Source organism: Cyrtonyx montezumae, unplaced genomic scaffold, assembly GCF_038088225.1.
Source record: "Cyrtonyx montezumae isolate F1298 unplaced genomic scaffold, pur_monq_1.0 scaffold_48, whole genome shotgun sequence".
Classification (NCBI taxonomy): domain Eukaryota; kingdom Metazoa; phylum Chordata; class Aves; order Galliformes; family Odontophoridae; genus Cyrtonyx; species Cyrtonyx montezumae.
In genome coordinates, this window is record NW_027072054.1 from 1,288,480 (window position 1) to 1,315,452 (window position 26,973).

General features: G+C 44.2%; 2 protein-coding genes across 2 annotated transcripts in view; one reads left to right on the forward strand and one right to left on the reverse strand.

The window, feature by feature from the left end:
* The first annotated feature begins 995 nt into the window (after positions 1–995).
* WNT3 (Wnt family member 3) lies at positions 996–21,978 on the forward strand. Its single transcript, XM_065747724.1, has 4 exons — positions 996–1,075; positions 13,759–14,000; positions 19,307–19,572; positions 21,499–21,978. Exons 1-4 carry the CDS (start codon positions 996–998, stop codon positions 21,976–21,978), a joined length of 1,068 nt encoding a protein of 355 aa, XP_065603796.1.
* A 1,824-nt stretch (positions 21,979–23,802) lies between these two features.
* NSF (N-ethylmaleimide sensitive factor, vesicle fusing ATPase) overlaps positions 23,803–26,973 on the reverse strand; it is a 59,942-nt gene continuing 56,771 nt past the window's right edge. Inside the window, exons 20-21 of the mRNA XM_065747723.1 lie at positions 25,875–25,930; positions 23,803–25,327 (exon numbers count right to left, since the gene is read on the reverse strand). Of these exons, the coding sequence (XP_065603795.1) occupies positions 25,318–25,327; positions 25,875–25,930 (66 nt within the window). The 3' untranslated portion in view covers positions 23,803–25,317. The remainder of the gene's footprint in view (positions 25,328–25,874; positions 25,931–26,973) is intronic.

Genomic DNA, 26,973 nt, shown 5'->3' on the forward strand with positions numbered 1-26,973 from the left:
TAATTTCCATTCAGGATACTCTAAGATTCCACAATTTTATGATTCCAATTCAGGATGTTCTGTGATTCCATAACTCTATGATTCCATGGTTCTCCAGTACCAATTCTATGATTCCACGATTCTACAATTCATCTTTCTGCATCCATAGATGCACTTCATGAGAAACTGAATAATGGGACATCTCCCACTCTTGACGTGATATGAATTATTTTCCTCAAAAGAAATCCAGGCTGTCACTGCCTCCTTCCTCCACCCATCCCACCCCACAGTGGGCACTGCAAAATTCAGTTAAATTTTACAACTGTTTTTGTCTGTTTACAATCAGTTTTGTCCATGTGGCTCAGATCAACACATGGATAAAAAAGGGTTATTTTGGCTCCTTGGTGCTCCTGCAAGGGTTAATGCTCACATCCCTCTAAAGAATAAGTTGTCTATCTCATCCCCACCATGAAATTAAGTGTAATCACAGCCGCCCTCCATCCTTACCTTGCAGTGTCTTGGCCAGCAGTCTGTGCATCCTGAGTTTCTTGGGGGAGGGGGGGAGAGGGGTGTGAAATAAAAGGGAAAAAATAGGAAAAGAGAAAAAAAAAGGAAAAAACCCACCACCAATCCCACTGCCTCTTGCAAAGATGGTTTGTCGGTGGGAGAGAGGAACAAAGTTGTGGGGTGGAGGGGGAGGAGAAGATGATTGACAGCGCTGAGCGGAGACTCATCCCTCACCTTGGGCCATGCAGTCTGATTGGCTGCCGGCTGACATCCCCGAGCCCTGCACTTTTTAATAGACGCTTTGGGATGATCTACGGGGAAAAGGCTTGGAGAGGTGTGTTTCTGACAAGCCACAAAGTCATCCGCACTTCAAGGGACTTTGTTTCACTCTTTTTTTTTTTTTCTTTAATTTTTTTTTTTTTTTATGGAAGGGGGTTGTTCTTCTTTCTGACACTTAATGTTTTGCTGAAAACTTCACAGCGATTTTCCCCTTGCACCAGCGTGGACTGATGGATTACCACCTGCTTGGATTAATTTTGTCTTTTCTCTTCAATGGCACAAAGGTCTTAGCGGGTTACCCCATTTGGTGGTAAGATTCCTTCCCCCCTTCCCTCTTTCTATGATTGATTAATGAATTAATTAATTATTAGCTATGGGATCTGTGTGCATGCATGTTTCTTTTCACCCTGAGCTGGCCATGATTGCATGTTCAATTCTAAGCTTAATTTCTCGAGATTTGCCTGCTAATTAATGAAAAGTTTGGGGATGATTTTTAAAGGGTAATGCCTACGTTTCCCCTTGCGCAAATGGAGTCTTCCCCACCACTCTTAATTTCTCCATTTTCGTCACTGTAGCAATAGGCATTTGTTTGAGATGTTAAAGGATGTGTTGTTATTTTCTTGTGAAATAAAAATTTTGGCTGTTGCATGGCTGTTTCACAGCTATTTCCTTCCTTTCCAATAATCCTCCTCCTCCAAAAAAAAATTAATCATTTTCTTTTTGGCCACTGCAGTTTTTTGGACTTCTTTCTCTTCTTTTGTTGCATTCTGTTCTGTGATTTAGTCCAGCAAACGATCTGAGAACGCAAATGGCACCTGAGAAAATGTTCGTTAGCAAAATTCCTCTAAGATGGGTTTTGTTCTTTCTAATTATGGAAACATCACTTAATTTCTTGCACTAACAATAACAATAATAAAAGAATAGGCTGTGTCTTACAACAAATAACCTGAGTTTCTTATTTTAAGAATAAATATATCAATATAAATAAATACATTTGCAAAAGGAAGCAGTTAAAAACTGAAAAGAAATAGAGAATAAAACATTTGATGTCATTTAAGCAAGCAATTGCATAACAGAATATTTCAGTTTATTTCCCTGTTTATCATGTAGGATTTCTCATTGGAATATATCTCATTAAGTTTCTGTGTGTGCCAGGTGGGGGCTTTAGACCTAACAATTCACAGAGCAAAGAGGGAGAGGTTGGAATTGGTGCCACGGAGATCATTGGGTTATTTCCGTCTTTTTCCAGAAAAGTCCTTTTTTTTTTAATTCCTGAAGGAGATCGTTTCAGTGCCAACATGGAGATGGCAAGAAGTAGGTGGGAGTGAACTTGGAAATGGACTGCCATGTCTGGGAGTATTTAGGGATGTGGACGGAAAGCCGATGTTTAAAATAATCTGCTTATTGAGAATGAAAATACGTTGTTCCCAAAGAGAAAGACCAAGAATACAATGAGAATGCTCAGGAAGCATTTAAAGCTCTGCAGGTTCATGAAATGGCTAAATCACAGCATGTTTTCCCAAAGAATGAAATGCCCTGGAACTGCATGGGGCAACGGGATTCTCTAAGTGAGGAACCCAAAACTGCTGGACAAAAAGGTCTGATTTTTCCTATGAAAATATCCCCATTAGCAAAATGTCTTTCCTTGTTCTCAGGAGAAGACTCTGCAGAAAGGTGTATGCCCCACATCCTTGCCTTGCTTCAAATCCCTAAAGTTCAGCCCAAATAAACAATGCAGAGGACACATAAGATGGACAGAAATACATGGGGCATGGCAAGCAGAGTCCATGGAAAATGTTTGGATCAAACAAGATATCCACACTATTTTGTTCAATACATTTGCAACTGGGTTTTTTGTTGTTGTTTTTTTTTAGCACTTACGGCTTTATCCAGTGTGCCAGAGAATCTCCTCTGCTCTAAAATGAGAGACCTACAGAGGGTCAAAGGGAAGGGGACGGGCTCTGTGATATGTCATCTTCGCAGCCCATTGGTCTTTAGGTGGTGAGCAGCATACAAAGGGCTCAGCACAGCCTGAGCAAAGATGGAACACAGCATCATCTCTGTGCCCTGCACTGATCTCCTACACCCATCCAGTTCGGGTGGAACAGGAGTTAGACAGATGGAGCTATCCATGCTATTTGACTAGGGCCAACTCTTCTAACACCTAACCCTAATACTACAAAAGTGAAAAGGAACAAATGGGGAAGATATGGGAAAATTTGTCTATATGCTACCCATGGAGGGCTGGCATAGAATCATAGGATCGTTTGAGTTGGAAGGGACCCTTAAAGGTCATCTAGTCCAACTCTCCTGCAATAAACAGGAGATATGCTTCCTCAGGTAGGTGTTCAGCATTTATGCTGTCTACATTATTAATTCTAAAGGAGAGATGGAGAGATGTGGAGAGGCCGAGGAGACACAGCACTGCTTCCTATCCCTTCAGATGGAAGAAAAGTGTGCAGCAAGGCCATAGTTGTCATGCACAGCCTTGGGTCATGCCAGCAGACCTTGTAGGTGCTCCTCAGGAGCTCTTAGAGGCCTAAGAAGACAACTCCAGTAAAAAATACTGAATGCTCTCCTCTTCCATCAGCATTTTCCACCTTTGAATGAGGCAAGGATGCATGAAGACCTCCAGCAGGAGTCTATCCTGTGGAAAGGAGACATATTCAGAGCCACAGGTGAAAGGAAGTAAAGAATTCAGCCCCAGTCCTCTTGTGTCTCCTGAGATCACACTGTGACTCACATAATGCATATACCTGACCCATATTTTTTCATCCCTAAGCAGGTGGAAGAATGGAAAATACCATCATATGTTATCAAATTTAATTCAACCCTTTTAAGAGAGTTTGGAGGCTTTGGCAGGTCTCTGATGTTCCCTGTGGCACTGGGCCCTTAGGAAAAGACAGATAGAAATTTAAAAACATATCCTCACTCATCCCACTGTAACTTCCTCCTGAGGAAAAGCACTTATGTGAAAAGCATTTGAACATAGGTGCAGTTTGAGGTGACATGTAACTTGTCTTCTTTAGCTTTCAGTGTCTCACTTGTCTTTAATTGCAAGATGAATGCTTTCCATTTGAATCCTTCATTAAAAGTGCTATTTGATAAAGTACATGCCTAAGGGAACCTATGCAACAGCATGTGAAATCCAGGAGTGACTTCATGGCTATCAGTAGCTCAGGGCTCATTTGCTCTGGCCAAGAGGATACAGAGGGTCCTGCAGCAGCCTGTGGCTCAGCTTGGGCCTGGTTTAAAATGCAGTGGGTTGGCATTCATACTGTAAGCACACTTTTACTCTCTGTTTCCCAAAGAACATGGCTCTAAACAGATCTGGAAATAGAAATTGTGACTGATGTTGCTCTAAAGAATTGTAAATCACTTCTGTAAATACTACATTGAAAGAATTGCAATGGGGTTTGACTCTCAGGAAGGTACAATCCAACTGGATGCAAATCAACAAATAATTGATGCTGATGGAAAGATGTTGCCCCTGTACTGACCACCAACTAATCTACCTTAAGTCTGATCTTGGAAAGGGTGATATCAGACTAGATGACTTTTAAAGATCCCTCCCACCTAAATCTGTTCTATGACTCTGTAATCTGTCCTCTCTCTGTCTGTAGAGACAGGCAAACAGTTTTTACCATCTAAACACCTGTTTTCCAATGGATGTTTAAGGGATGAGGTAAATCTGATGCAGATTAGCCCCTGCACATGTCCATGAACTCATTCATTACCTGTGATTTTCCTAAAGAGTCTGAAATGGGAAGGATTTGGCTGCATAATTCACATCTCATATATAGACAGTTACAGCCTATGTTCCTTAAATTACTCAAAGTTTAATTTTAGCCTTCTGCTGGTAGATGTGATTCTATTTTTTAATTTTTATTTTATTTTTATTTTTTGATGATTTGGTCTAAGGTTTATTTTATATCTACAAATAGATGTGGTTTAATAATACTCAAGTTTTGAGGTAATTAAAAGCGTCTGATATAGGGTACCAGGATATATTATTTCAGGGTGTTTCCTGGAATTTTTCAGGTTAATGGATTGTTGATGCAGTTCCTTTGCCACCTCTGAAACCATGAAAGAACTCTGATTTGCTCAGCAAATTTTTCATTGTAAAGGAACTGAATTCTTTCGTTTTTTTCCTGAAGATGGGTTTCCTGATTTGCTAACTTGTTTTTTTCAGTTCTCTGAACCTTTCTGGTTTCAATTAATCTTATGAACGTAATCAGGTCCCCTTGGCACCTTTCCCAGTATTGGATCCTTTATTTTTGAGCGAGAAACACTTTCCCTGAGCCACTGAGCATCGCACTGGCTTAGGCACTGGCTATTATTCCAACAAATAGATCTCTCAAGTTTAGAACAGAAGGGGTTAGTAATAGCTGATAAACTCAGTTTTTTGTCTTGATCCCATTTCTGTGTCTCATAGCCATGCAGTTTTCCTGGATCTACTACAGATTTTTCATACCTCAGTCATGTAAATTCCCTTATCCCTGTTTTCCACTTGATTTCCTTCCCTTGTTTGTTGAGGCTTTCAGCAGTTTGGTTGTTCCTTTTATATTCTTCCTTAGATTTCCAATCATATATTTAATTTCCAGCTGATTATTGTATTGTGTGTCCTCTGACCTCATTGTCTTTGTTAATAAATAGATTAATGAATTTTTCTCAAATACATGAGATTTGTATTTAACAAGCTGTTTATGTACTACACTGAGACTCCACAAGACTGGTTGTCTCATGCCATAATGCCATTACTCAACCTTCAAAATTTTGTACCAAGTTGTAAGATCGAGGTAGACGTGGCACTGCCTTGGTGGTATTCCCCACCATACCACTCGTCTAATCTATTTAACTGCACTGTATTAATTACTTTTATTTAGTTTAGCCCATGTGGCCTGGCTCAAAGTTTTATAGATACATTCTTAACAAGCATCCATTGTGTTATGGTCAGGTGGTCATAGTTTTGTATCTGTGGTGTCCAACCCTGCCTGATTTTAGTTACGATTCCCTCTTAGAATCATAGAATGTTAAGGTTGGAAAAGTCCACTGTAATCATCAAGTCCAACCCCAGCCCAACAGAAACAAGCAACAAGAAGTGTTGAATTGTTTCAGATGAGAAGACAGTATTCACCTTAGATTTTTATCTTGGGGAAATTCAGTTATGAGTATGTGTAATACAGATCTTGAACTGATAATGGGAGTGTGCCTAAGAAAAGGAGCTTGTTGCTCAGGATAGAAGATCCAAGGGTTGCCAGTGAGTTTATCAGGCTGAAGCTTGATTTTTCACCACCATAAACCACCAGAACTAATAGTAGATCTGGTTTCCAGAAGATTCAGTTATTTATTTTTTGTTTTTTTTTTCCCTGTTACATCTGACACAGAATACTTTAAGATCCAGTTCATCCAGATGCTGCAGAGCTCAGTATCATATTCTCAGCAGCATCCATTCTAGATTACATCCCAAGTATTGGACAGTTGGGTGAATGATCTCACTCCAATCCACAGCATTAAAATAGATGCACTTGTAGCATCCAAGCATTGGAAAATGCTCTTTAATAGTTTCAGTGCCTCACAGTGGGTGATTTCCAGACATTAGGAACTAAACACCTAATGGTTCTCCGTTGTCAAGGACTCATCAAAGTGTCACCCAACTGGAGGGCCCTACCAGCACCCGGCCATGGAGAAAGAGTGCATCTCAGATGAATTTCAGTATCTTGCTCTGCAGTGCTAAAAATATCGCTGTGTTTATTGCAGTCACAGTCTGTACGGTCCGATTTGCATATGCAAATCATATGCATTTATGCAAATTCATGGGTGAATCATATTATCGCGTCCCCCGCAGAATACATTCTCTCCCATGGCAAATCACTTGATTGTGTTTTCTAAATGGAGAGTGACATTGCTTTGAGCAGGCATTGCTGAACATAACATTTACATCTGATACACAGGGCATAAAGGAGCCCAGTGCCTGGACATGCACCCTCGTCAGCAACTTTATTCAGGCTGCATCGTTAGGAAGAGAAACAGAGTCCAACTCCCAGCCCTGCCCCCAGCTCCAACCATTCTGGCTAGCAAATAACTCAGAGATGAACCTTGGGAGATGCCAAGACAAAGAGGTTGAGGCAGATGCCAAATCACTTTCAAGTCCATGACAGAGCCCTGAGTCACCCAAAGTGGAGCAGCTCTCCTGAAATGGGCTCATCTCACAAAAGTGCTGTTGCTGCAGCAACACTAATCCACAGGGCAGTCAGCAGAGATAATGCGAGGGATGCAACAGCGGATTCGTCTGCTTCACACCATGCTCAGACAAGAGGAAATTATAGGAATCTGGAGGGATCTTCTTGCTCTGTTTTGAAGCTCTTTGTTGTGGCGACTCCTCCAGCAAAGGCTTCTGACAGTAGAAGGAATGTTGGCACAGTAAAGGGCTCCGTTTTGACTCTGCTCCCTGCACTCTGGGCAATATCATGGGCTGAGTTATATGATCATTTGTTCAAATTCTCTACCCAGGACGGAGAAGGGATTGTTCACACAAGACCACTTGAGACCCTACATTCCACCATGTCCATGCACTCAGGTCCTGCCCTGATTCCTTGGTAGAAATACTGAGAATGACGGATGTGGAGGTCAGGATCATGCAGAAAGAGACTGGCTTCAAGGGAGTTGACAATATGGAGACTGCAGAGAGGGTTGACATGGCAAAGGACAAGGTTGTTCCTTCAAAGGAGGCAGCTCCAGGGATAGGAGGACTGAGTGTGGCTGAATGAAGTGTGTACAAAGGGAAGACACACTTCATTCAGCCACACTCAGTGGGAGTGATTCACAGAGAATTCCACAATTCTCTGTGGAATGAGAGACTCCCTCACTAAAAAGATTTCAGGGCTAGAATTTCAACAGGTAATGTCAGGTGATAAAAGCCAGGACAGGTGTTAAAAAGCCTGTTTGCTGGATGGTAGGAAAAACTTCTCTGAAAAAGTTGTCAGGCACTGGCACAGTCTGCCCAGAGTGGTGTAGAGTCACCATCCCTGGAGGTGTTCACTTCCTCCTTGTGTTCACTGTGGGACATGGTTAGTGGGCATGGTGGGGGTGGGTCAGGACTTGGTGATTCTGGAAGTCTTTTCCAGACTTCATGATTCTACATTTCTATGACTCTATGAAGTCAGTTTAGTTCCATTTTGGTTCAGCCTCGTTTAACTTTGTATGTGTGAGATTTGGCCTCAACAATTCCCATCTCTGTATGGACAGTTCCAGACTGGGGAGAATATGGAGAGGAGAGAGGAGAAAAGGGTGACAGTAATGAGCGCAACCCTCCTGCCCACATCAGGGCCATAGAGAATGGGCTGTCTGGGACCCTGTCCAGTTGGGTTATTACTGTCTCTTACCTTCCCACACAGGATTGCATAAAGGCAGAACAGAACACTCAGCTGACAGACTCCTTCATCTCCATCCATGGTGTTGTAGTCAAATTCTTCCTGAGCAATGAGAAATGAAGAGCACAGTCCATGACATTTGAGGATTCCAAAAGAGCTTTTCTGAATAGCTTTGCAAATAGTGGGCAGGGTTCTGGCTCTATGGGTAAGGCACATTTTCCTGTGCTAGCTTGTGTGAGAAATGCCTCTTTGGCTTCAAACCACTCTTCATGGTTTGTGGACAACGTTTGTGGAAATCAAAAGTGAGTAAAAACTGTGTGTAGGCACAGCTTAAAGCCAAGTGTCTGACTTCATGTCCAGACTGTGCTCCAGAGAACCCCATCCAGAAGCAAACAGGTAAAGTGGATCATGTTCTAAACAATAATAATGAATAATTTTCTATTTGTTACAAAGGGAGCCTGAGTTCTAGCTGAGATGGAGATGTCTGTAATGGATTTCTTGCCCACCACAATGCACCATGCAAAGCTGCATTCTACTGAGTCAACGCACAACCTGTCCTGTTGTATGGACTATCTCAACCCAGAAATAGGACTTTCATTAGCTTTTTCTGAGACTCAGGCAGTTCCCATCAGCACATAAAATCACAGAATCATTATGGTTGGAAAGACCACTAAGACCATCCAGCCCACTCATCAACCCGTCACTCCCATACGATTTTTCAGCATGCTGGGAATAATCTTTTGAATTTACCATTGGTAAATCCATGTTCATAAGTTCATAAGTTCATAAGTTCATAAGGTTGGAAAGGACCTATAAGATCATGTTGGCAGTTCCCAGATGTGTTCTTGTCTGTGATGTGCTTGCACATGGCTTGAAGAGGATTTTTTCCATAATCTTCGACATCCTGTGCTGCGGTATTCCAAAAATAATTACTGAAGCTGGTGTGTCAGTTCTGTTCCAAGTTTGAAAGATGCAGTGCTGATACATTCAAGGCCATCCAAAGGGTAGACCTTGGGGCAGCTACATGTTGGAGTTCTACTCTATTCTGTGGGAGAGCAGAAAGTATTCCCAAACATAAACGTCAGTTAACCTACAGAAATCTTCAATAGCACCTATCCAAAATCCTTAGGATCATGGGTAGCATACATGGAATTACATAATGTTTCCAAGAGTGTCCAATACGGGACATAAAAGGAGATTAAGAAAGAGATTCTATTTATATAATTTAAATTGTTCTGAGATTCAGGTTTATCATTAGCACGGTTGGAATAAATGATCTTAGTGGTCTTTTTCGACCCTAACGGTCTGTGATTCTATGAGTGGGCATGTTGGGGGTGGTTTGATGTTTGGAACTGATGATCTTGGAGATCTTTTCCAACTTTAATGATTCCATGATTATGAAACACATCTCCCTGAGGAGACCACCTGCTTCCAACCTTGGCACTTCTTGCTTTTCAATTTGCCCATTTGCTCCACATTCTCCTCTATCCTTTTGACAACCCACTGTCCATGAATACATATTTTTCTGTCTCTAAGAACAAACACTGGGTAAAAAATCCAAAGGAAACAAATGAACTTTCCTCAGTTTGAATTTAAGGGAAACACTTCAGCCTCCTATACCATCAGCATGCATTGGGAGGAGTTTCAGCACAGTCATTTTAGGAACACAGCATCCTTTTTCCATCCCCTGCATTAGGGGCACTGGGGTTCATATGTGGTCTGTAGTTACCATACTGTTTCCAGTTACTGAGCTGACTTTTAACCCAGAGGACAGAAAATAAATCCTCTTGGCAACCAGTGCATTTGATCTTTTTACCATAAGGGTGAGAAATTCATTTGTACTGGCTCAAACAGAAAAGCATATACTGGATTTGAAGACACCCAGTGTTAGGGAATCTGCAGCAAGTGTTGGACATCTGTCTTTTTCTGTGACACTCGTGCCTTTGCTTTTTGCTCCTCTGAATTCCCACTCACCAGCCATTGTCTCGCCCTCTTCTGCTGCACAGAAAGTCTTAATCTCACTGCTCTCCTCACTTTAACTCAATAATCTCTCAGAAGTCTTTCCAATAGACCAATCAAACTGTCAACATAAGCCACTGCCTCAGCTCACTGCTATTGCTCTTTTGTCCCCTCTCCATGTTTAACATCCGATTTACAACAAGGAGGAGGCTTAAAACACTCTATTTTCTGCAGCTTCATGTGCTCTTGACTGGATAAGACAGCACTCACTTGGCCAGAACTCAATGATGGCAAAAGGAATACAAAACCATCCTTAGGATGAACAGCAGCAAGACCCTGTTGGAATTATTTTAGAGGTATTCATCACCCTGTGCCTTCATACAGCTGTTGGGTTATGGGAATTTGCTGCTACTACAATTCTCCCAGCAACTGTGCCAATGGGAAGGAACCTTTGGTTTCTACAGCCCAATCTGCTTTTGGGGCAGTGCCATCCCCAGCACCATCCCAGGCAGTGGGCTCCAACTGAACCCTACCAACATTCCACAGTGGAGACCTCTATTTTGATGGCAACCTGGCCCAGGGCCACACCTTCCAGCAAACAGAATTTTTCCTGATGTCAATTGAACTTCCAAGAGCTTGGCTCCACCAAATTTACAGCTTCATCACATTATGTTGTAGACAGTTTTAGACAGCCCTCATCCTCCCCTCCTCTGGCCCACTTCTCTCATCCTTTCCTGCTCCACCATGTGCTCTCAACCTCTGACCAACACAATCACATCTGTTGGGCACTGCCTACTTTCTATACACCTCTAGCTCACCTAAAAGGACAGAGTTTCTGGTCCAGTGTCACCGACACTAAGAAGAGGACAGTAATTCCCCTTAATGTGCTCAGTCCATAATAATCAGCCCAGTAAGTGAAGTGTCTTGCACATGTTGAGAGCAACCACTGATGGGATACAAACCAGGCACAGAATTGTAGAACATTAAGGTTGGAAAACACCTCCAAGTACACCAAGTCCAACTCCAACCCATCCCACCATGTTCACCAACACAAGTCATTAGTACCACTATGACATCAGATGGCACCACTCTCACACTGGGCCATTTGCCATCCCCACAGGTTATTTAATGCTCAGCATGTGTGATGGAAGGGAGCATTACATGTTAAGTGTCAGATAAGCAATAACTATAGTCACTGTCTGGCATTGCTGGGATCAGTGTGAGCTGCATGCTCAGGAGCATCTACGGGAGGTGGTCCTGCCCCAGAATTAGGGTCCTCTCACCAGGACATTACCCATAGTCACCAAAGTTTGCATCTCTGTGGACCCAATCCTGGTTGTTCCTTCTCTGGATTTCCCTTCTTGACATTTTCTACATCAATTGTCATTCTTATTATTCATGCCTCCCTGGGATTAAATACTTCACATAATTCAGCTTCTGCAGACTGCCACAGGAGAAATCTCTTCTTGCCTCATCTGCTGTCTATCCACTACTGGTGCTTTGTCCATATTGCCTGAATTGACCCTCTTTAGCACATATATCTGCCTTATACAGAATTTTATTTTTTCTGCTACAATGTCTCTGTCAACCCAGCATTCTCAGACCCATCACCCTACTAGTAGTAGGGTAGTATTCTGGCACAAGACTTGCTGAGTCCTTAGGAAATTGGCTGGAGAACCCATGGACATGGACCCATGAAGATGTGGACCTCATGTCTTCTCCTCTCTTGGGAGATTGGCCAACCCTGGAGTTGGTGTTGAAGTTGAGGTCAGCCATCCAGCATTGAGTGCTCTAGACCTGTTTGATGCAGAGCTTTGGAAGGACACTTCCTTCTCCCCTTCCCAACAGATGTGAAGATGAGGGAATCTAGCAGTGCGACAGTTCAGGTTCAAGCAATGTGCCAGCAATGCTCTGGGCTGTCTCTGTATCACTGGAGTACATCCCAGAAGGCGACAGCAGTGGGGACAGAGGGGGACTGGAACACCCCAAGCTGTCCCTCTGTGAGAGCTCTCAGATGGTTCTTTCCCTGCTTACACCCAACCACAATGTTGGGAGTGAATATGGGTGAACATTTGCATTTGTAAGGGTTCAGGAAAGGTTTCCGGACACTGTACAGGGAAGATCAAAAGTCAAGGCACGTCCAGTAGAGATTAAATAGTGGGTGATTTATGAGCAAAGGCGTGAGATTCACTTATATTATCCAGTTCACTAGCAAACTGCATTATTCCTTATTCTAATTTTGTTGTCTTTCTGCCCATTCAGTCAAGACCTGGCATTTCTCAAGCTCATATGTGCATATATATTGCATGTTTTTACTTGCAAAAATAACACTCATGCTGCTCTTGATCTTTAGACAAACCCAAAAATTTGTGTTCACAAAGGGCTGTTGTCAGCAAATTATGAGAATTAAAAAAATATTCATATTCTACTTGACATAATATGCTTTAGTGCAACTCTAAACTGGCCAAATCCTGTTCCTTTCAAAGACTTTTAGGTCAATTTTCTCTCAATTTTCAGTATCATGGATTTTTGCCCAAACAGGAGATGAGTTTGTTTGAAAACTAGGGGAAAACTGGAAAATGGGAAAAGGGAAAACAAGGAGGGAAAAAGAGGTGGAAGGAGCAGGAAAGAGGAGAAATGAGGGGAAAGAAGGGGAGAAGAGTGGAAAATAGATAAAATGAAGGGGAAAGATAGGAAGAGAGGGGAGACAGTTGGAAGGATGTAGGAAGAATTATGCCAACTGTTCTGCACAACACCATTTTCTCCCAGGGCTCCAAAACCTCATCCCTGGCCAATGGGAGCCATGGAGGTCAGCTGGATCCTAACTGTGCTAACTCCAGGGCTATTGGAACAAAGGGAGTCACTGGCCTGACAGACAATGTCGGGACTCCTGAGAGATTTAAGGGATTAAGCACAGAAAGAAAAAAGGGATTTCCCATGTGTTTGCCATAGACACTCATGCTCCCTCTGTTGTGCTCCATGCTCACACACATGCACACAAAGGCCCACCAGGATGTGCCTCTGGCATCTCAGATCCAGATTTGGAACAGGTTTTATTCCATCTTTGTGTCTCAGGGACTACACAAGGAATCATCAGTCTGTGGTTCCTAGGAGGTCAGAGCAGACCTACAGCACCCTGAGACTTGGTGTGGATGGGGACAACTGAGCCCTTTTTCATGGTATTTTCTCCCCCTGCTTTTCTGAGAACACTCACCTGTTTGACATCTGGAGAAATGAAGTTGGGAACTGTCTGAGATTCCTGGAGCATCACTGCTCCTGTGTGGTCTCCTCATTTGAGCTGGGTATCAGGATCACAGATTCATAGAATCGGAGTATCATTAAGGTTGGAGAAGACATCTAAGATCATTAAGTCCAACCACCAACTCATCCCAATTATGCCCATTCATAGAATCATAGAATCATTAAGGCTGGAAAAGACCTCTGAGGTCTGTAAGTCCAACCCCAACCTGTCCCCACCATGCCCACTGATCACGTCCCTCAGTGCCATCATCTCCACAGTTCTTGATCACATCCAGAGATGGTGACTCCATCAGTTTTGTGTTCCAATGCCTTTTTTTCTTCCTAAAACTCAACCAGAACTTCCCCTGGCAGAACTGCCAGCTGATTTCCCACCCCTCACACTGTCCTCTCTCTTTTGCAGGTCCCTTGCTCTCGGTCAGCAGTACAGCTCCCTGGGGTCCCAGCCCATCCTCTGCGGCTCCATCCCCGGCCTCGTCCCCAAGCAGCTCCGCTTCTGCCGCAACTACATCGAGATCATGCCCAGCGTGGCCGAGGGTGTGAAGCTGGGCATCCAGGAGTGCCAACATCAGTTCCGAGGACGCCGCTGGAACTGCACCACCATCGATGACAGCCTGGCCATCTTTGGGCCTGTCCTGGACAAAGGTAAACAGCAAAGTCAGGGGTTAGGGGGCAGGCAGAGCCCTAGCATCTCATCTCCACTTGGCTTTCCAAACGTATTTTCCTGCTCCTCTTCATCGTTTCCTACTGAATGCCCATCTTCTTAGGTCCACCAATCAGGTACTCTGGAAACTTGCACAAAAAGGTTGGAAATCCCAACAGCCTGGGCATTATACTGAGAAAAGTGAGATGTTGGGTGCATCTGAACCACTAGCCTGCAGCCAAATGTGATCTGAAATGATACTGCTGCAGGACTTTGGCATCAGATTCTAAATCTCACATGATATCCAACTAGGAAACCAAGACTCCAGATTAAATAGTACTCTCATTAAACAGAATCATATAGTAGAAAAAGCTTCCATCGTGTCCCATCCCATCCAATCCCGTACCGTACCATACCATACAATACCATATCATCCCATACCATCCCAGCTCATCCTAACCCTAACCCTAACCCTAACCCTAACCCTAACCCTAACCCTAACCCTAACCCTAACCCTAACCCTAACCCTAACCCTAACCCTAACCCTAACCCTAACCCTAACCCTAACCCTAACCCTAACCCTTCCTATCCCATCACATCACATCACAAGTCATCCCAACATATCCCATCCCATTCTCACCCATCTCATCTCATCCTATTCCATCCTTTCTCATCCCATCCCTTCCCATTCCAACCCTCCCACCCCATTACAGTGCTAATAGTGACCATAAGATTAAATTTCTTTGTGCCCTGTCAGTATTTCAATGATTTGATTGATTTACAACCATAATTTGTCACAAAGTCTTATTACACTGTAACTGTTGCCTAATAAATACATGTCCTAAATGTCAACACTTAGAAGATCAGAAGGTTTTAACTTTCCTTAAAACTACTGTAAAATTTTTAAGCATATTATGAAAGAACTATTATAGTACTTAGGCACTGAAAAAATCTCTCACCACCACTTCTATCATCATTAAAGCACTAAAGATTTGGATGTGAACTATCCTCCCCATAATGAGCAAACTGAACTTTGAATTAATGAAGAATATTTTAAGATTCTTTCAGCTGTGGGGACTGAAGTCCCACATGCAGACATGTCTCAACATCCCCACACACTCTGAGCTGACAAAGTATCACCTGTAGCTCTGAAATCATTCTGACGGATGGAGAAAAATTATGAAGCACATTTGATATACAGTTGTCCTGATCAAACTACAACATACCAATAGAAATGCTCCCATTGATGGGCTGCTGGACACCGACCCATTGAGAGTTCTGCCCAGATCAACCTGTTTTCTATCCATGTGGCACGGCCCAACCCAAAATTCCAGCTCATGGGGGTTTTGCTGTTACTAGTGAGCCTTTCATTCCCTAGGTTCACTGATTAGCTTTCTACAGGTGTTTTTTGTTGTTGTTGGTGGTGGTGGTGGTATTTTTGGGGTTTTTTTTTGCTTGTCTTTTTTCTACAAAAACAAAAAACAAAAAACACACAACCTCAGAACCTGGGGTAGGATCATGTTTTTACAAGCAAATCCTCCAACGTGATTTATACTGCAGGTGTGCAGTCTGGGGCAGAGTTAGGACAAGGAGGAAGGAAAAACCTGCTTTCCCCTCTCCTCCCTCCCTTTTCTTCTTAAAACAAGGTCAGCTTTTATGAAAATATGATGTCTTTTCCAGCCAAGTCCTACACCAAAACCAAAGCTGAGCCAATAGGAGGCTCAGGGAAGAGCTTATTCCTCCCTACAACAACCTCAGTGAGGTCATAGTGAGATGGGGCGCATCTCTTCTTCCAAACAAGCAATAGGACAAGAGGAAATGGCCTCAAGTTGAGACAGTGGAGGTTTAGGTTGGATACTGAGTCCCCATCCCTGGAGGTATTTAAGAGATATGCAGTGACATGGTTTAAAGGTTAATGGTTGGACTTGATGACCTTGTAGGTCTTGTCCATACCTTATGAATGGACATGGTGGTGATGGGTTGGGATTCAACTTGGTGATCTTGGAAGTCTTTTCCAGTTCTGTGAGTGGACATAATGGTGATGGTTAGGGTTGGACTCAACGATCATGGAGGTCTTCCCCAACTTTATCATTTTGTGATTTAGACCTGGCAGTGCTAAGTGAGCAGTCAAACCCGATGACCTTGGAGGCCTTGTCCACCCTTAACAACTCTATGATTCCACGCCATAAGCAGTAGGGATCGGCTCTTCCTTCTGTCTCCTTTCAGGGCAGTGCTCGCTGTTCCTCTCCAGGTGCCACTAAGGTGCTCCTCAGCCCTGGGGCAGCTCAAGTCCATTTTTGGTGGCACCAAACGCGTTGCTCAATGTGGCAGAGCCAGGTGCAGGAAAGGCAGCTGGGCTTGGGCTGCCTTTGGGGTCCTTGTGCTTGGCTAAGCCCCTGACACGAGCAGTGAAAAGGCAGACCGCACCAAGATAACCCATGGCTTTTCTCAGCCATGACACTCGCAGTCATTTGCATCTAAACAGGGGTGTGTGGGATCAGGGGCCGTCTTGATATAAACTCAACAGCTTAAAGGGAGGGGGAGGGAAAGGAGAGAGGGAAAGAGAAAAATAAGCTTATACCGATGAGAAAGAGCTAAGCTTCCTCCCCTACTGTGAGGCAGGGCGAGCGATACCATCCCAGCACTGCGGTCGTTTCAAATTGCTGCACCATTCACACGCCCTTTAGCCATTCTGATCCGGTGGCGGGGGGCTGGGGAGAGCCATCAATAGGGATTTCCCAGCCCGGCTGGCGGGATTGGAGGGTGACGGCAGGACAGGGGAACATTGCCCCGTTGCTACGAGGTGCTCCTGGGGAATGCCAGTGCTCTGTGCCGTGGGTACGCTGGCCGGCGGAAACATTCTGCATTATGCTGGTAATACAGTGTGACACCGCGGGAACAATGGCAAATTGAGTGTCCCAGCAGGTAACAGGCCCGGCTGGGAGACAGTCGCAGTGGTGCACTGTCAAGATCGCTCTAATCCTCCCTCGCCGGCCCCTCCTCTGGTTCTGGGAACTCTGCTCCCTCATTTCATCTCTGGGAAATTCTCCCGGCTCCTCGCCCAGACCCAAGGGGAGAATTTCCAAGCGATGCGGTTGTGTTGGCAGCTCATTCCCCACCCCGATAAGGGGCTGCCATGGGCCGGGGTCGAGCACAGATCAGGGTGGGTGCGTGTGTAGGAACTGCACCACCACGGCAGTGAGCTCTACAAAACGTGCCCTTCATTGCTCTTCCATCCCATGATGGAACATGATGGCATGTCAGCAAGGAGAGGGGCTCGTGTCCTCCCCCTCTGTCCTGGTTTGGGGCCAGGAGGGCTCACCAGCCCATCTAATTTGATCTGCTGTAGACCACAGCCCACCCAAATAGCTTTTGTCGGGCTGAAAAACTGGAGTTGGAGCAGTGATTTTCAACCTGTGGCCCCACAGCCCCCAGTGGTCACCCCATAAAAGGGTAACAAAGGAAAACAGTCTCTGCCTCAGCAGATGGATGCTGAGTCTTTGTGGGGTATTGGAGCCAGTGAGGGCAAGGAGAGAAGAGTTTCAATTAAAGAAAGTGAAAAACAGCACCACTCCCAGCCATAGGGTTTAGGTTGAGCCAGGAGTTGGACTCTGATCCTTGTGGGTCCCTCCCAGTTTGAGATATTCTGATTCCACGGTTCTATGATTCAAGGCAGCCTAATTTCACCTTCAGCTATTCCAGCACCCAGGGAGACAGACCCTTCCACCCATCCACATGGAGATGAGACAACCAGCATGAGGTGACTAATTAAACTCAATGGCCTCATGATAGGAGAGCCAACAGTTACTTGCTAGCTCAAGAGTGAATAAGGCCATCCCTTTTTCCATCCTCTAAAGATAGGTCAAGGCCTTCAGTGACTGTTGGTGGCCTTCCCCAGTTCTCTGCATTCATTCTCCATATTGCATACTGACCCTTTCACACGTTGCACAAGGGATGCAGGGGAATCAGACCTGCACTTCATTTGCCATGGCCAAATCTTGATAGATTGAAGACCTGGAGGATTTTTTACTTCAAAAAAAAAAAAAGAATTCTCTGCAATTTCAACCAAGAACAGACAAAGAGAACTTCAACAGAGCCGATATAGCATCAGGTTTTGGTGCTCCTACATCTCCTAAGTTTTGTCCAGTAATAATAGGACAAGAAAATCTGTCTTGTTGGCTTGATGGCACCTGCTGATTTGGCTGTGCTGAGAAGCCACTCATTATGGCATTTTGGCTGCTGCCATCCGAAGTCCCCATCATTTCTGGGTCAAGGCCTCACAAAATTGAAAATAGAGAAGGGGAGATCCTGAAGTCACGGTCATGATTGGAAGACATGATGGACAGAGATGCTCCAGTTCACCAAACCCACTGCACCTTCATTTTTTTGTAGATCCACACATGCTCCCATTCCTCACTCCTGTCCCACCAGCCATACTGGGCAATTTATTCATCCCCGTCTTCAGCATTCAATGCTTTCAGGATTTTCCCCACTGAGTCTATCAAAATCCACTCACTGCAACTGTGCACCTGGAGCACGCCCACAGACACAGACTAGAGCTTTGTCTACTTTGTCACACTGAAGTTTCACCTGCTTTGATTTCCTACAGGATTATTCACTAGATAAAGAGCAAGGTTAATTTGACAGCTAACAGCACCCATTGCTGTGAAGTCACTTGGTTTAGTTTAGACACATCTAACTGTAATACCTCTTAGGCTTTGCTCTGCTGTGGTCTACCCTGTACCACCTGAAGACTTTTCCCCATTTTTTTAATGTATAGCAGTTACTTGTAGATGTATTTAGTTACTTGCAGGTGTCCCTGTTCATTGCAGGGGAGTTGGACTAGATGACCTTCAAGGGCCCCTCCAACTCCAGTGATTCTACAATCCTATTTGGGTTGATGGTTGGAGAGAATAATATTAGTGATTCCACAATTCTGTGTTTCATCTCTCCTTGGGCTGAGTCACTGTGTCCTCTTTGTGTTTCCAGATCAGAAATAAAGGAGTATAGCTAAAGAATCCTCAATGATTTGAATTGGAGACCTTCAAGATTGTCTACTTCCAACATTTCTGTGAGCTGGGACAACTCCCACTGGGTCAAGTTATTTGTTAATTACTCTGAAACATTTTCCTTAATCTGGAGTCACACTTAAACACACATGTTTCAAAGGGCATTGACAGCCTGTGGTACCTGGTTCAGAGAAAAAGAAGTAAAATAATGCTTTATGTCTTACTGAGATTTTGAACGAGGTTGGGAAGGAACAAAGCACTACTTGGCACATAACCCCATGGGTTCTGTTCCTTCCCAGCCACGCGAGAGTCTGCATTTGTCCACGCCATCGCGTCAGCAGGCGTTGCTTTCGCTGTGACCCGCTCCTGCGCCGAGGGCACATCCACCATCTGTGGCTGCGATTCCCACCACAAAGGGCCTCCAGGAGAAGGCTGGAAATGGGGTGGATGCAGTGAAGATGCTGACTTCGGGGTGCTGGTGTCCCGGGAATTCGCGGACGCTCGAGAGAACCGTCCAGACGCACGCTCGGCCATGAACAGACACAACAACGAGGCCGGAAGGACGGTGAGTGCTCCACAGGCACAGAGCTGCGTGGGCAGCCCTGCTCTAGGTGGTTGGACTGTGGGAGCTCCAGATGTCCCTTCCAACCCCTCAAATTCTGTGGGTAGGCACACAGATGATTAGAGCGGCTCTCCAACACACATATCCCACCACGCTAAGTACCCCAACAGATACCTCCCACCAAAGCTCCTACCCACTATTATATCAGGATATATTAGGTAGCATTTATTCTCCAAAAGAGCGGTGGTGCACTGGCACAGGCTGCTCAGGGGGGTGTCAACGTCCCTGGAGGAGCTCAAGAACCATAGAGATGTGGCACTGAGGGACGTGGTCAGCAGGCATGGTGGGGGTGGGCAGGGTTGGGCTTGGGGATCTTGGAGACCTTTTCCAACCTGAATGATTTTAGGCACCGGCCTACGCTTTCCAAACACAGCTCAGCTGTTTGAATCCAGTTGAAAAAGGGTTGGGATGTAAATCATAGGATCATTAAGAAAAGGTCACTAAGATTGTGATGAACTCTGAGGAGCAGGACCTAGGTGTCCTGGCAGATAACAGGCTGGTCATGAGCCAGCAGTGTGCCCTGGTGGCCAAGAAGGCCAATGGCATCCCGGGGTGCATTAAGAACACTGTGGCCAGCAGGTCGAGGGAGGTGATCCTCCCCCTCTACTCTGCCCCAGTGAGGCCTTACCTGGAGTACTGCGTCCAGTCCTGGGTTCCCTGGTACAAAAAAGACAGGGATCTCCTCGAAAGAGTCCAGTGGAGGGCTACAATGATGATAAAGGGCGTGAGGAAAGGCTGAGAGACCTGAGTCTGTTCAGCCTTGAAAAAACAAGACTCAGAGGTGATCTGATCCACGTTTGTAAATATCTAAGGAGCGGGAGGCAAAGGAACAAGGCCGGACTCTTCTCAGCAGTGTGTGGTGATGGAACGAGGGGAAATGCCCACAAACTGAAGCATAGGAAGTTCTGCACAAATGTGTGTGGGAACTTTTTCACAGTGCAGTGACAGAGCACTGGAACTGCACAGAGAGGTGGTGGAGAAGAATTTCTCTGGAGAAGTTCAAGACCCACCTGGATGCCTACCTGTGCAACCTGGGATAGACAGCTGCTTTGGAGGGGGGTTGGACTCGATGATCTCTGGAGGTCCCTTCCAACCCCTACAATTCTGTGATTGTCTAGTCTAACCATCCACCTACCACCAATACTGCCCACTAAGCCATATCCATTATCACATCTCCATGGTTCTTTAACACTTGCAGGGACAGTGACTCTACCACCTCTCTGGGCAACCTGTGCCAATGCATCACTGCTCTTTCAGAGAAGTTTATCTAATATTTAGCCTGAACCTCGCCTGGTGCAACGTGAGGCCATTTCCTTTCAAGCAGTGGCTGACCTCACCCCACCACAACCTCCTTTCAGGCAGTTGTAGAGAGCAATGAGCCTGCTCCACGTAATTATGAATGAAAACATCAACTTACCAATAGATTCAGTTGTTCACAAAGCAGTTCTACTTAACACTGGCAAAGCCTGAGCAATCTAGCCCTGCCTAATGACTATTTCATTCCAGTATTACAGTATTGAAGAACAATTAAAAACATTATTTCTTAAATCATTTTGTGTCAGCGTACACTGAAATGCTCTAGGATGGTACATGAATAGCTGCTTTCCTAGATAGATTAATATCTTTCAGTATTCAAAGGGAGGGAGGGGGAGGGGAAAGAAGATAACTGCAAGATTTTAAGCTTGGACAACCATTTAGACTCAAATATTCTGTGTAATTTCTATCACTAGAGGGGAGGAAATGCTATCTGCCCCAAAGGTTTAGTTGGCATACCCTATTGTGAAGTGCCCACTTTAGAGTCAGGTCAACCTTTTAATAAAGAGTCCAATGAGCGCAATCCCCTGCTGACTGTGTTTCTCTCCTGGACAGACCATTCTGGACCATATGCACCTGAAGTGCAAGTGCCACGGGCTCTCAGGAAGCTGTGAAGTCAAGACTTGCTGGTGGGCACAGCCCGACTTTCGGGCGATCGGTGATTACCTGAAGGATAAATACGACAGCGCTTCCGAGATGGTGGTGGAGAAGCACCGAGAATCTCGGGGCTGGGTAGAAACTCTTCGGGCTAAGTATGCTCTTTTCAAGCCACCAACAGAGAGGGATTTGGTTTACTATGAGAACTCCCCAAATTTTTGCGAGCCCAACCCAGAGACAGGCTCCTTCGGGACAAGGGACAGAACATGCAATGTCACCTCCCATGGGATTGACGGCTGCGACCTGCTGTGCTGTGGTCGGGGCCACAACACCAGGACTGAAAAAAGGAAGGAGAAGTGCCACTGCATCTTCCACTGGTGCTGCTACGTGAGCTGCCAGGAGTGCATACGCATCTACGATGTCCACACCTGCAAGTAAACGTTGTAAGTCTCCAACTGCTGGGAGGCCGACCCAGAGCAGGGCCGGGGGCTGCCAGCCCCCACGCGGTGGCCTCACACTTCGGAGGATGGCATCAAGGAATCCCAGTGCTCCTGGCCCTACCAGTGCTCCTTGGCCACATCCCTCCAAGTTCGGGCTTACGTGAATGTGGTGTACTGACCCTTCTTGGCAGGCTCCTCCACAACAAGGACAACGTAACAGCGTTCCAGTGCCAATTCTCATGTGCCAGTGGTCTGACATAGAAGTTGCAAAAAATGTCTAAAACATTACAGTTGTGTTTTCTACTCCATTCATTTCTTTGCCCATGGGAAAGAGTAGCACGTCCTCCTGAAAGAGCAATAAAATGGGTGAAATACCTCCCATACAGAGAGCACAGTACTCAAACCTGTGTCTGGAATGAACCAGACCAAAATCCACAGCCCCTCCTCTGCAGAGCACAACAAAGAGCCATCAGATTTGAAGCATTCATTTTCTAAAACAAAGACAAAGGAGAGCTCTGTGAAACCTCCACATTTCAGCCATCAACCACCTGATCTGCATTCTATTTAACGTATATATTAAAAATCTGTGTCTGGAAAGAGTCCAAGTACCTGACTTCCAACAGAATTCCTTTTGTTCTTTTTTTGTTGTTTCATTGTTCTTTTTGTCTTTAATCAAGGAAAGGTATTTAATATTAAATAGAACATTTATTGCCTTGTAATTATTTTACTGTAGTCAGGTATTCTAGCACTGAATGGAAGATCTTTTTCCATCAATCTGCTGTATCCAAAGTTTTGTATAAAGCTGTAGAAGTTGATTGTTTTTTTATTTTATATTCAGAAAATTTCTCTTTTTATAAGCATTATTTATTATACAATGTATATACTTGAGTTAACTAAGATTATATATTATATAAATATATATATTTGGAGAAAAATATATTTCAACTTGCATTTTTTTGTGGTACATCATTAAAAAGAAGGTAAAAAAACCACAAACATTCACTTCCCAGCGTGTGTCGTTTGCCTCCAAATCCTTTGAGTTCTGCTGAATGATATCTATGGGAATGGTGGCTCTTCTCCATTATGCAGCCAATACAGGAGATTATGAATAAAAATCTTCGCAGTCAGACAGAGTGCCACCTCACAGTGTGCATACAGCACTGGGTTAATCTAGATCCCCCACATCATTTTATTCCCAGCAAAGCTACCCCAACGCTTTCCAACAGCAAAAGGAAAGGGATGAGGAATTGGCTAAGACAATCCGTTTTCACTACAAAACCACCCTGCCCAGGCACAGCAGGTCATTCTCTTTCGCCACCTGCAGGAAATAGAAGAGGTTGTGCCCATTTTTCTCAGGTCTTCCAACTTGGACTTCTCAAGGAGTGATGCAACACGCGTGGGTGCATTCACACATGCACATCTTTGAGGCTACCTAGGCAGCGTGAGGTCTATAAAGCTGGAATGGAAAGGGTGGGCTGCAGTGGTCTTCTTGGCCTGCTTGAGGTCTACCTGTGGTCTAGCTATCCGGATTTTGGGATCTATCTGTTCCATCCATGTTCAGTACAAACAGTTTAGCATCTCTCTGGCTACCAGCAGCCTGGGAAACACTTACTGTCTTAGAATCATAGGACATTAAGGTTGGAACTGACCAGTAAAATCAAGTCCAACCATTGAACCATTAGCACCATGCCCACTAAACCACGTCACTAAAAAGAGACTGACCTCATTTTTTTACAGCCTCCTTCCTTAACACAAGAGATAAGCATGTCATCTTCATGCGCTCTAGACAGACACCTCTGTTTGACTAACACCAAAGACACAGTCTCCCAGTTGTGCTTTTTTATTGAATCCATTAATGTGCAATTGAACAAGATATTTATTCATCAATATAGCTCTGGACATAGACACAATAAGGTTTACATCTTTCACTCTGAAATAAGTTAACGTGTGCTGCTGTCACAAGGACAAGCAGAGGAAAGAAAGGAACAAACAAAAGTCACAAGATCATACACAAAATGAGAGGGAATAATAACCACTGGGACTCGCAATGTCATCACAATACAACAGCACTGCCAAAGGAAAAGAAACCAGAGTAGAGTGACTAAAACACTCTGATTGCCATAAGTATGCAATAAGGACTGCAGTACCTTCACCTCTGGGCCTGAAAAAATGCAAAGCACCCTCCTTCCCTGGGAACACCTCGTTGGATACAAGCTGCTAGCCCTTAGCAGCATGTCCTGTCAAGTCAAGGAAGCTACACTGACTAACACCTCATAAATGGCTTTGATTCCGTGCCCCACCAAATTGAGGTATGTTCCATGAACCTTATTAAACATGTGGAGCCAAAGAACCAGAGGGGAGTATCCTCCTGCAGTCATCATAACAGCACCTCACTGATGTAAGATGACTACTGGGGAAAGACCACATAGCAAAGTTTGATACATTCCTTAAGTTTAAGTGCAAAAACATGGCAACACACATCTCGTGCATCCACAGAGCTTGGCTTCCTCTTCATCTCTAAGGAGGAACTTCATCCTTTGGTAACGTGGCAGAAAAATGGGATGTAGTGAGGCCAACTAATGCTAAAACTGTCATCTCCAGTGCACTAATACAGAGCTTTCAGGTTGGAATCAGCACCTCTGAGCCTGCTTTTGAATTAACAACAAGTTTCAATACTTTAAAATACTGAATTCTGGAGTTTTTTCTCTATCATGATCAACATACTTCCCTGCCTTCTTCCAGTCCCTATTATCATTAACCAGTCTCTCTCATCAGGCCAGAAAACACCTGGGCATAAAAGAAAACAGGTATTAGCATTTTGGAAATTCTGGAGTTTAATTACTGTGGTCACTGACTGTGTGTTAGCAGCCCTGCTCGATGCTCAGTGAGGCATAGGATGACATAATCGAACAAGAAAGCATTCATCAAATCAGAACACAGAGGTGTACCTTAATAAGCCTTCACCACAGGTTTTACTAGAAGTCACATTTTCCTTCCTATTGTAGTAACTGGATGCTGGACATAAGTGAGCGTTAGCTTCAAAACTTACAGAACATTTCCCCCATGCTAAAGTCAAATGAGAACGCAGCCTCGCCTGCACAGAGACAGAAGCACAGTGTTCTAGAAGACACTTCCACATGACATCTGTAGATTAAAGACAAAGAATAAAGATACTGTATTGCACTAAACATGCAAAATTCCACATTGGGTTCTTGGAAAAAGGGGAGCGTTTCACTTTGTCCAGTGTGTTGAACACAGAAGAGTAAAGATCCCAGTGTATATTCTCTAAGTTGGTCACTATTCCAGCTGCTGATCTTGCACTTGGTGCATCTTCAGTCTAGGGAACTCTAGGAAAAGAAATCAAATCCATCAAAATGAATGCATGGGTATAAAAGCATCAAGTACAAACTGGGACCCACGCAAAGGCAGGCAGGACAAGCACTGCTGCGAGCTTCCTCAGCTGCCCTAACATGCATTAGAAAGTCATCTTCTAGCTGATGTCACTGTGCTCAAATATTCCCTGTGATACCCACAGGGGAAAGGGCAGGACATCCTTCTCTCAAAGAAGAAAAAAAATAAGAAATCCAAGTTCCACTTAGTAGATAAACAGATGGATGTCAACTCTAGCAGCCCCTCTTTTGATTTAACTTCAGTTGTAGTCCAGTATCTCATTTGCCTTTTAGAAGTCACAGGTAAATTAAGAGAAGCTGAGAACTCCAGCATGCAGGTTCCCAAAGTCTTCAGAACCTCTCCCTCCCATAACCCACACAGGAAACTGACCTGAAAATCCCTCTGTACAGGAGGGGTCAACAGTGACAGCAAATACACCCTTGTACAGTTTCCCTTTATGGGAAGAGAATTTCAACCAATACTCTAAAATATTAGAGTACTTACGTTCCTTCTTCTCTCAGAAGAGCCAGGAATTTTTTCACCCGATACTCAGGATCCATCTATACACAAACAAAACAGATCTTTAGTACATGATGCAGCCTCCCAGGTAGCATAAAATGAAAATAATGCCACAAAGACAACCAGAAGCTTGGTTCTCAGTGTATCTCTGTTGTGCTGCAACAGGTCCTTTGGTCCAGAAGCTCCATGTCCTGTCTGTATTTATATACTCTCTTTGTACCTTCAGCAACCCACAGTATCTTTAATACAGTAACAACAATATAGTGGTTTCATCCTGAAAGCGGTTAATGGTACCAAGAAGATGACTAGCAACAAGCATTCCAAACCTTCTGTCCACTTGGTGATAAACAAGCAAGTGGCTTCACTAGAAAGTAGAACTGGGACTTATCCCAGGGTGAATAAATCCTAAAACAGCAGCAGTATTACCAGTGATGCAGGCAGGAAAGAAACAGATAATGAGAATTTGTGCTACGGAAAGCTAAAAATGTTCACTTCCTATCATGATAAAATATCTCAGGAAGGTCAATACCTCAATACCAAATGCTGAATTATTATTATAAATCACTAAATAAAAGAAGATTTGAAGGAACTCAGTAAGGATCGATGAGCTCTGATGATGGGTTTTTAACCCATAATGGCATCCTGTACTGTTCAGGGTTCTGTAAGAATGAAAGGCAACATTACTACCTATAATAGTGTCTGAAATGTAATACTCAAATCTTAAGAGAGGGATACACTGGAGAGTTTAAAGGGCCACAACGATGACTTCAGCATCTGTCATACAAGGAGAAGCCATGAGAGCCAGGAGAAAGAAAGACTCAGCGCTGGGATCCTGAAGGTGAACTCTTTCAACATGCATAAAAACAAGAAATGGGGGAGTAAGTAAGAAAATATCTTCTTAGTGCTGCTCACTGACAGGACAAGAGATCAGAGGTACAATCTGAAATACAGAAGATTACATGTAAATATAAGAGAAAGGTTTTTTTCTTTTAGGGTGATGTCATGGTTTTATGATTTTGTTATCGGTATTCCACGCTGTAACATCATGTAAAGAACTGGGAGTTAAAGAATGTGCCAGTTCTGT

Coding starts and splice junctions, on each gene's coding strand:
- WNT3 (XM_065747724.1), top strand. CDS start 996: ATGGATTACCACCTGCTTGGATTAATTTTGTCTTTTCTCTTCAATGGC. Junction 14,001..19,306: donor TGGGCCTGTCCTGGACAAAG/GTAAACAGCAAA, acceptor GTTCCTTCCCAG/CCACGCGAGAGTCTGCATTT. Junction 19,573..21,498: donor ACAACGAGGCCGGAAGGACG/GTGAGTGCTCCA, acceptor TCTCCTGGACAG/ACCATTCTGGACCATATGCA.